The 10,962-nt window shown below is 43.8% G+C and overlaps 1 protein-coding gene across 1 annotated transcript in view; it reads right to left on the bottom strand.

Moving 5' to 3' along the window:
• Positions 1-270: 270 nt before the first annotated feature.
• CCDC40 (coiled-coil domain 40 molecular ruler complex subunit) overlaps positions 271-10,962 on the bottom strand; it is a 176,271-nt gene continuing 165,579 nt past the window's right edge. The window contains exon 19 of the mRNA XM_073608199.1: positions 271-1,120. Coding sequence (XP_073464300.1) covers positions 857-1,120 — 264 coding nt within the window. The 3' untranslated portion in view covers positions 271-856. The remainder of the gene's footprint in view (positions 1,121-10,962) is intronic.

Below are 10,962 nucleotides of genomic sequence, written 5' to 3'. Positions count from 1 at the left end.
ATTGCCTGAAAAAAAATGACAAAATCTGGTCAAGACGGATAGATGCTTGGGGCTCTATGAGTGCAGATGCTCCCCTCACTTGGTCATGGTGCTGTGCCCAGATTTGCATTTACCCTTGTGTATTCATGCCCCTTTATACCCCTAAGGGCTTTGTACTCCGTACTATCCTTTGTTTTCCCCTTCCACACCCCCCCTTTATCCTTCCTGTCCTCCGCAATGTCACCCCCCCCCCCGCGCACCCCCCTTTGCTTATCCCTTCTCCCTCATTCTCTGCCCTCCCCCTCCTTTTCCTCCCCCTATGTTTCCTTTTATTTCTATAGCACAGCACACCTATGTAGATAATTATCTTTCTTTATATTATGTGTTAGAGTTTTTCTGTTTCCTGGGATATTTGTTAGTTCGCCTACTTGATAATCCCTTTTGTTACAAATTTAATGCCTAATGTACCTTGTACTTTAGATAATTTGAATAAACTTTTTTTCTTGTTAAAGTATTGCATAGGAGAAATCTGCCCAATGTCCCCATTGGCAGATTTCTCCTCTATTGCTATTCTGGTGGCAACTCAAACTTTGGGATTTTCCCTAACTTTCAGTCTTTGTGGCAACTGTCTAAGTGGGCATTTCCCTCACTCTGGAGAGATTTCCTCACACTTTCTGTTGTGTTTCCAGTAAAGGTTAAAGGAAACTCACACAAAAACAGATGGCAAATTAAAAGGGTTTAACTATTCCCTACTTTATTCACAATAAAAAATAACTGGGCTTAGATATTCTTTAACTAAGATATAATTGAAGTATTTTTTTACTGTATGCAATCTATATATTCAATTTCTTTATTGTATTTTTGCTATGGACCTTGTTCATGGAGCCCTCCCTGACACACCTTCCTGTGGGCCAAGCCTTGCTTCCAGTGCAAGACTTATACTGTGCAAGGCATTCTGATACTGTGGGTATTCCTGCTGGATCTGGTGAATGATAGTGCTGACTGTATGCATGCGGTTTTCTTGCTTCTGTTGCTCTGCTTCTAGAGCTTGTAAAGTGCTGAAAACTGGGGTGTATTTTCCTTCTTTCACAGCCTGCAAATACTTCATACGCGTCTGAAAGGCCACGATCTGTGTCAGGTTCTAATGAGATAAACAGAGAAATCATAGTTTAAAATTTAAAATTCTTAAAATGCTATTTTAACCAAACAGAAAAGCACACAATGAAACATAACCGGATGTTTGTACCAACTGTAAAGTACTTTTCTTGGAGTCCTTTGAGGGACATAGGAAGTCTTAAATCTTCAAGTTATACTGTTGCCTACAGGGGGACTGGACACTAGTAAACAAAACAAAAAAACCTATACGACATCCCAGAGCATAACCCCTGCTACTTCCTGAGTACCTCAGCTTTGTTATAAGAATGAGAGTCACAGAGTGACTCTCAATGTGTCTCTCAATGGACTCCAAAAAAAGCATTCAACACCAGATACAAAATTCGCATTTTCTTTCTCATCCATTGAGGGACACAGGAGTCTTAAATCATTGGGATACTCAAAAGCAGCCCTGAAACCCAAAACTGGCATTATATGGAGTCAGAAACCTGGTAAAACTTGGAGAGCATGTGAACAGAAAACCATGTTTTAGCCTTAAAAATCTGGGAAACAGATGCCTGGTGTTGAAAAGCCCAACAGGCACTCACAGATCTAGTAGTGTGATCCATAATAGGAAAGGGGGAACTCAATCTTTGAGATCATATTCTTGAACAATACTTTGAACCACACAGATGGTGGAATGAAAAGCTAGAAAGCTTTTTGGGGGGACCATCCAGAACAAAAAGGTAACCTGAAAGGAGAGGCTGAGAGACAGACTCACATAGCTTGAACCACATCCAGGAGATGAATGGAATTTTCCTTTTAATGGTCTGGAGCCAAATAAGGGGATGGGAAAAGCATGTCCAGGTGAGGGTAAAAGGCAGAAGCTACCCTAAGCAAGAAGGAAGTCCTGTGCCTCAACACTTCCTCGTCCATATTCAAGACCAAAAAAGGGTTCTTTGCAAGATAAGGCTGCCAGTTCAGACACATGTAGAGAGTAGAGGAAGGAATGTTGCTAATGGGTTCAAATGGTTGTGAAACACAGAGGGAACCAGATCAAATCCCACAGAGTCACAGGTGGACACAAGGAACGACTCACATAGGACACCCTCTGCACAAAAGTCTTAGCGAATGAGAGGCCAACGCTCTCTAAAGCGGAATAGAAAGACCAGAGACACGACCTTGGATGGTGCCAAGACCTAAAAGCCAGGCCTAACTACAGGAAGGAGAGAATTTGTCACACAAACTCCTGGGATGAAAGCCCCTAGATTCACACCAAGAGAAGCATGCCCCTAGATTCACACCAAGAGAAGCATGCCTTCAATGCACAATGAAAGACCTTGTGGGAGGTGTGACTTCCCAGCCTTAAGCATCATAGGAATTACAGACTCGAAGATGCCCCTGTCACTTAAAACCTGGGCTTGCAGAGCCACCAACCAAGAAGCAGGGTGGCATTTTGGCCCTTGGGACATTAGATCTAATAGAAGTCAGTGAACCAGATTCATCTGTACCTATCCAGAACAAAAAGGATTACTGCAGCAAGACCTTTGGTTTCTCCCTGATGGGTAATGTATGCCATGACTGTTGTGTTGTCTGACTGAATCCAGATTGGATGGCCCTGAGAACCTTTCAAAAGATGGGAAGAAAGGACTGTCCCAACTCCAGAGCTAAATTCCTAAGCCAGCAAGCCAGGAATAGCCTGGTCTTTCTATTTACAAAATCTGCCTGTCAAGGGATCAGACTGATTTGTTCCACGATGACAGAATATTGTGTTGCAGAGATCTGCAGTATAATTGGGCAAAGGGGACAACCTTGATAGAGTCTACCACCTGCATACAATATCGGTGAGCCAAATGGCTTCTGAACTGAAGCATTTGAACCTGAGATCAGAAAGATCCAGGATGGCACTAATGTCTCCTTTGGGTTTTAGGACAGTGAACAGATTGAAGTAAAACCTCTAAAACTGCTTTGCAGGAGAGAAAAGAGTTATGAAACCTTATTCCAGAAGGCATGAGAGGGCCTGCTTGAGATCTGGTTCTGTGAGGAGACAAAGGAAGCTTTGAAAAGAGAAAACAAGGGCAGGGAATGAAACTTGAGTTTGTAGGCCTGGGACGCAACCTACTGCATCCAAGCAATCAGCAGGCAAAATGCCTTAGTGCCCACAAGGGTGCACCCCCGCCTTCCTGAAAAGTGGGGCCACATTTTCATGGGGAGAAGCACGTCTGAATTTTGGACAGACTTGGATTGCCAGATTTTGCAAGTGGATGGGCAGCAAAGCTTGGGGGACCTTGAGATTAAAGTCAAGGGGATGCTTTTTTAGAGAGGAAGATGACTTTGCAGTGTGCTACTTAGGCTCTTCCACTTAGGAAGATGTGTGCTCTTACCAACATCTTTAATGAGAACATTTAGGGTTGCTCTCAAAGAGCATGCAAATCAAAAACACTTCTTAGACGATAGCTTTGCAGTCCAGCACTTTAGCCAAAGTACCCTACGCATATACACCCACAGGAGACAGCAAGAGGTTGCCAGAAAGTCATTACAGCTGAAATTCAATGCCACAGCCATCTGCTCCACACATTCCACAAGTAGAGGGATATCAACAGTGGTGGTTAGATCTCTTTTAAAAAAATTTCACCCAGTCAGACATGATCTGGCAAAGTAAAATCACAGCCAAAATTAGGTGTAAGGCGAGACCCATCAACGAGAATGCTGAAAAGGGCTTCCAACCACTTATCGATTGGGTCATTAAAAGTGGGGGTATGCCCCACTGAAATTGCAATCAACTTGTTAAGGTAAAGTATATCTGGATTCATGGAGGGAATGGTCCACTTCTAATTAAAATTTGCACCAAACAGGTACAAGGCCAGAAAGCACATAGGTGAAGCAAACAACCTATCAGGGTGTTTCCAATAATTAGTTTAGCAAACAATCATGGCCAAAAGTTTTTAGTTTTTTTTTTAGTTTTGGATAGAGTAGGGCAGGATTATACCCTGGACTGGCCTACAGTTTTCTTTTTGCCAGTGTCCAATCCCTTCCTGTAGGCAGCAGTATAGGAAATGTTGGAAGCAGGTGCAAAGAGAAAGACCTTGCTGCCTTAAAGAGGAAGTAAACTCTCCCACTCTGATGCTTCTTTTCATTTAGTCCATTATAATAAGTAATTATCAAACTATAGCCACTGTAATCCAGCCCAAATTGCATATTACTTACTGTATAAAGAAACTTTAAAAAAAACTTGTTTCCAGGGGTAAGGCAGCGCCATCTTAAGTATTGTTTTCTGAGTCCACAGTAGAGTGCATTTCCGCCCTTACATAGAGCACTTCCTGTACTGTTAACCAAGCTTCCTTCTCAATCCAACGTTTCTATGGCAACCCTGCTTCCCTGCTCATAGCTGACTTGTTTTATTTCATAGTATTTAGTTGTGCCAATTATCTAGTGTTTGCCTATGTCAGTCTTATCAGCTTCAGCTGACAAGACTGCAGTAATGCTGTCTGATGCCCAGGTTTACACTCCATGTGATGTCACATGGTCACATGGGGTGTAGTAGAAAGCTCTGATTATGCAGTCTTGTGGGATTTCAGCGTTGTGCCGTAGGAAGTCCTGATAATAGACAGACAAGCACACAGAGTGTGCCGTAAATCAGGGGAGATATGGGCATGCTCAGTGACATCATTCTAAAGAACAAAAAGGATTACAACAATACTAAGTAAGGAGATATCTACAAGCAGAATTCATTAGGGTTTTTTATGCTGATTTACATGGGACAAAGTTGTGGGGGAGAGTTTACAACCACTTTAAGTGCCCTACACAACCGAAAGCTGGATATAAGATAGAAGCAACAGGCTGATTTCCTAGTATTAGGGTGGAGTGCACCACATCAATAAGGGCTAAAACTGTCTCATTTAATTTGAGCGTGATAGCAGTAGACTGTGACTCTTTAGGTGTGAGCTCATCTGACAAGAACTTGAGGTACTCAGAATCAGTCTCTGTGGCCAATGACTTTGAAGCTGCTAGGGCTATGGGTTTAGGGCAAGAGGCTAGAACTCAAGTACACACAAAACCTGGGTAGCTTGCAAGAAATGAGTCAGCCAAATGGCCAGAACTGATCACAGCCACTATTGGTGGGCAGTAGGAACAGGTTGAAGTTTCATGTAACTCTTTGCAACAGGAGCAGCAGTGGGAAGATGTGGCAAACAGAGCTTGAGCGTGGGCGCGCATGACACTTCACCCAGTCCCAGTGTTAGTCCAGTGCTTTAACCCCTTCCACAATGAAGCTGGTAGGAGGAGGAGAATAATGGCACTCAGTGTCCATCACTGACCCTTCGGAGACAGAATTAGTGCAAAGGCAAAGGCAGCAGCTCTGGACTTGGGAAGTGCTCTGCAATTAAATTAAGGCTGGAAAAGACATCCATCTCCCTGGGACACTAACAAAAAACAGAGAATGGTAGAAGGAGGGTTATACTCTGTGCTAGCCTTTTAACGCGTTTTTGATGCATTCCAGGTGCTTTTTTTTCACTATACTAGGGTCCAGTGCGTTTTTGATATGTTTTACTGCGTTCCAGTACAGTCCAGTGCAGGAAAATCTATTTTTTTTTCTGGAACTGAAAGGCCCTGGAACTGACTGCACTGGTGTGAACTATGCTATTGGAAACCATATATCCTATTTTCTATGCATTTTTGATGCAGAACAAAAACGCACTGGACTGCATGTAGTGTGAACTGGCCCTTAAGGTTTAAGACTTCCTGTTTCCCTCAAGAGGCAGGACAAGAGAAATAGCAATTGTTTTATTTATAAAAAATATTGTAAAGAAAAATAAACTTATCTGCTGTACTGTTTAACTTCATTATATAAAGACAGTAATCACATTTTTCTGTTTTACACACTCCATGCCATCACCCTACCCTCTTTTTAGAATGCCAATAAGCTTGACCACATACGTAATGTCTAACCTCAGCTCTCTCCCTCCTACAACTTGCAGGCTTCGTGGTTTTGTTCAATTTCTTTATTATGACCTTGTTATGTTTTTATGTATTTTTTTTATAATAAGTAGTATTTATTAACCGCTTCAATACAGGGCATTTTTACCCCCTTCCTTCCCAGACCAATTTTTAGTTTTCAGCGCTGTCGCATTTTAAACGACAATTGCGCGGTCGTGTGACGTTGTACCCAAACAAAATTGACGTCCTTTTTTCCCCACAAATAGCTTTCTTTTGGTGGTATTTGATCACCTCTGCGGTTTTTATTTTTTGCGCTATAAACAAAAGAAGAGTGACAATTTTGAAAAAAACACAATATTTTTTTACTTTTTGCTATAATAAATATCCCAATTTTTAAAAAAAAAAAAACAAATTTTTTCCTCATTTTAAGCCGATACGTATTCTTCTACATATTTTTGGTAAAAAAAAAAAAAAAAAAAAATCGCAATAAGCGTATATTGATTGGTTTGCGCAAAAGTTATAGAGTCTACAAAATACGTGATAGATTTATGGCATTTTTTAAAAAATTGTATTTATTTATTTTTTTTACTAGTAATAGTGGCGATCTGCATTTTTTTTCGTGACTGCGACATTATGGCGGACATATCGGACACATTTTGGGGACCATTCACATTTATACAGCGATCAATGCTATAAAATTGCATTGATTACTCTATAAATGTGACAGGCAGGGAAGGGGTTAAGCACTAGGGGGACACAAGGGGTTAAATGTGTTTCCTAGGGGAGTTATTCTAACTGTAGGGGGTGGGGACTCACAAGGGGACCAATTGGTGTTCCTCTGTACTGGGAACACAGATCGGTCTCCTCTCACCTGACAGGACGTGGATCTGTGTGTTTACACACACAGATCCACGGTCCTGTTCGGTTAACAGGCAATCGCGGTGCGTGTGCCCGGCGGCAATTGCGGCTGCCGGGCACACGCACCGGGTCCCGAGCAATGCCGCGCGCGCCCCCTAGGTGGCCGGGAGGCCCCGGACGTCATATGAGGGCCACACAGGATGGGAGATCCCATCTCAGGTCGTCTTTTGACTATGGGCGGGCAGCGAAGTGGTTAAAGTGGTTTGAACTAAGGAGGCTGGGAGGGAACCCAACTCCTGAGTCCCCCCCCAATCTGGAGGTGGTCCTCAATGATGCAGAAAGTGATACTGTTGTGATATCATCAGCACCGCAGTCTGCATCATTTTGTGAGTGCAGGAAGTTAAAGAAGAAGTACAGCCAAAGCTCTTTTGGCTGTACTTCTCCTATAGATAACAGGAGTCCAATTTGTTCTGCAATCCTGTGTAAGGTACCTGTGGTAGGTAGTGTCCGAAGTGGAGCTGGTGTGCTGAGGATTCAGGCGAAAACAGTCACAGAGCTATCAATACACCCAGGGAGCTAGTCCACACAAACAGGCACTGAGTAACAGGAAGTGCTGCTATTTATGGGCTGCTTGATTATACATTGTCCGCAGCTGGCAGCAGGTGGGGCTAGTGAGTCCAAGACAAAGCATCAGGCTGGGCGAACATTGCGACAACTCCAGAGCTCCCCGTGGCACCACAGGTAAGGCTGCAGCTGTGGAACCAGGAACATCCTGGTTCAATGACACCCAGGTACAGGACAGGACCCCCTCCCCAGTGGACCCCTCCGGGGGCTTAGTGGGGCTTAGCCAGAAAGGAGGCATGGAAGTCTCGAATAAGAGCAGGGGCATGCAAATCTTTGGCTGGAACCCAGGAATGGTCTGTGACGGGATATCCTTTCCAATGAACCAGACACTGTAGACCATGACCGCGCCTTTTAGAATCCAGAATATTAGAGACTTCAAACTCATGTTGTCCAACAAGAACAGGAGGAGGTAGCTGTTGAGTTCTGGAGTAACGATTGAAAATTGCTTTTTTGGAGGAGAGAAACATGGAACACAGGATGTATCCGGAGAGAGGAGGGCAGCGTAGAATGGCGTAGTATGAAGAGCACTGTGCCAATAGGAGTTAATGGCGATTTCAGCCAAAGGCAAATACTCAGACTAATTGGAGTGTAACAAGTTGACATAATATCGAAGGTAGGTTTCAAGGGTCTAGTTCATGCGTTTGGTTTGACCATCTGTGGGTGATGTGAGGTAGAGAGTGGGAGCGTTGCTCCTAGTTTCTTACAAAATGCTCTCCAGAATTGGGAAACAAACTGGGATCCACGGTCTGAGATGATATTGGTAGGTATGCCATGATGTTTCACAATATAGGAAAGGAAGAGGGTAGACAGTGCTTCCACTATAGGTCATCCAGGGAGCGGTACAAAATGAGACATTTTTGGAAAAACCATCCACTATGACCCATATAGTCATGCCATCGGATTTGGGTAACTCTGTAATGAAGTCCATAGTCGAATGGGTCCAAGGCTGATGAGATGCAGGAAGTGGTTGTAACAGCCCAGTAGGCAATGTGCGAGGTACATTATTTATTAGCAGCACAAGCTGGACAGGGAGCCACATAGTCGGTAACATCTTTTTTTCATATGAGGCCACCAAACATGATGCAGCAAGGTCTTAAGAGTAATGGTGACACCAGGATGACCGGATAACACTCCATGTGCCCAGAGGAGTACAGGTTTTCTGAGGCTGGGGGCTACGAACAAGTATCCTGGTTGTATCTTCCAGCCTTGAGGAGCACGATTCTGGGTTTCTTGTAACTGTTGGGAAAGAGCCGCAGAGATCTGTGCGATAATTTTGTAAGGTGGGATTATATACTGCTCGGTAGGTCGATCTTCAAAAGTAGTGAACTGTCTGGAAAGAGCATCGGCTTTTTTGTTCTTATGCCAAGGGCACCGTTTAGGAGATATTTACTCTACGCGCAGCCAGTGACATCACCAGTGCATGCGTGCTGAAGGAACGGCCAGACACCCGTGCCGTTCCTTCAAAGCCCTGTGCTGTGAACTGCTTGCTCCTGCGCGTATGCATGGGAGTGACGTCATTGCAGCTCCGGCCAGTGGCAGAGCAGGAGTCCGTGAACCCAGAAGCAAGATGGATGAAGATCTTGGCACATGGTTCTAAGTATTCAGACCCTTTGCTGTGACATATATTTAACTCAGGTGCTGTCCATTTCTTCTGATCATCCTTGAGATGGTTCTACACCTTCATTTGAGTCCAGCTGTGTTTGATTATACTGAATGGACTTGATTGGAAAAGCCACACACCTGTCTATATAAGACCTTACAGCTCACAGTGCATGTCAGAGCAAATGAGAATCATGAGGTCAAAGGAACTGCCTGAAGAGTTCAGAGATAGAATTGTGGCAAGGCACAGATCTGGCCAAGGTTACAAAAAAATGTCTGCTGCACTTAAGGTTCCTAAGAGCACAGTGGCCTCCATAATCCTTAAATGGAAGATGTTTGGGACGACCAGAACCCTTCCTAGAGCTGGCCGTCCGGCCAAACTGAGCTATCGGGGGAAAAGAGCCTTGGTGAGAGAGGTAAAGAAGAACCCAAAGATCACTGTGGCTGAGCTCCAGAGATGCAGTCGGTAGATGGGAGAAAGTTGTAGAAAGTCAACCATCACTGCAGCCCTCCACCAGTCGGGGCTTTATGGCAGAGTGGCCCGACGGAAGCCTCTCCTCAGTAGAAGACACATGAAAGCCTGCACGGAGTTTGCTAAAAAAACACCTGAAGGACTCCAAGATGGTGAGAAATAAGATTCTCTGGTCTGATGGGACCAAGATAGAACTTTTTGGCCTTAATTCTAAGCGGTATGTGTGGAGAAAACCAGGCACTGCTCATCACCTGTCCAATACAGTCCCAACAGTGAAGCATGGTGGTGGCATCATGCTGTGGGGGTGTTTTTCAGCTGCAGGGACAGAACGACTGGTTGCAATTGAGGGAAAGATGAATGCGACCAAGTACAGGGATATCCTGGAAGAAAACCTTCTCCAGAGTGCTCAGGACCTCAGACCGGGCTGAAGGTTTACCTTCCAACAAGACAACGACCCTAAGCACACAGCTAAAATAACGAAGGAGTGGCTTCACAACAACTCCGTGACTGTTCTTGAATGGCCCAGCCAGAGCCCTGACTTAAACCCAATTGAGCATCTCTGGAGAGACATAAAAATGGCTGTCCACCAACGTTTACCATCCAACCTGACAGAACTGGAGAAAATCTGCAAGGAGGAATGGCAGAGGATCCCCAAATCCAGGTGTGAAAAACTTGTTGCATCTTTCCCACAAAAGACTCATGGCTGTATTAGATCAAAAGGGTGCTTCTACTAAATACTGAACAAAGGGTCTGAATACTTAGGACCATGTGATATTTCAGTTTTTCTTTTTTAATAAGTCTGCAAAAATGTCAACAATTCTGTGTTTTTCTGTCAATATGGGGTGCTGTGTGTACATTAATGAGGAAAAAAAATGAACTTAAATGATTTTAGCAAATGGCTGCAATATAATAAAGAGTGAAAAATTTAAGGGGGTCTGAATACTTTCCGTCCCCAATGTTAATACATTGGAGGGAGTGGATAGAGACACTCAGTAGTCAAGCCCTGTTTACCTCTCCACGTAGTGGGAGCTCACGTTTTTGGGGGAGTATTGGAGCGATTCCACTCGTCACGCATAGGGAAGTCTATTCACTTGAAGCTCAAGAACTTTTGGAGCAGAGCATGGCATGTTTTTTACTTTGCTTTTTGCTGCGCTTTCAGCACATTTTTCACACACCTAACCGCACTTGGAGTGCCAATAACATTTAATCGCAACACAAGGGTGATGCGCGTTTACAGCTGGTTTCCAAAACACAGGGCAAAGCGGGCATTTTCTGTGAAAGGGAAAGGTAAAATTAGCCATTAAGCTGGCACTACAGTGAATTTGCGAACAAAGGTTTGTACGAATAATCAAACAAAAATTTTTATCAGTACATTTGATGGCTTGAGGAATGTTGTTTGAAAG

The sequence above is a fragment of the Aquarana catesbeiana genome, linkage group LG12, assembly GCF_042186555.1.
Source record: "Aquarana catesbeiana isolate 2022-GZ linkage group LG12, ASM4218655v1, whole genome shotgun sequence".
Taxonomy (NCBI): Eukaryota; Metazoa; Chordata; class Amphibia; order Anura; family Ranidae; genus Aquarana; species Aquarana catesbeiana.
The sequence above is the reverse complement of the archived record's forward strand: the minus strand, read 5'-3'. Positions and strand labels throughout refer to the sequence as shown.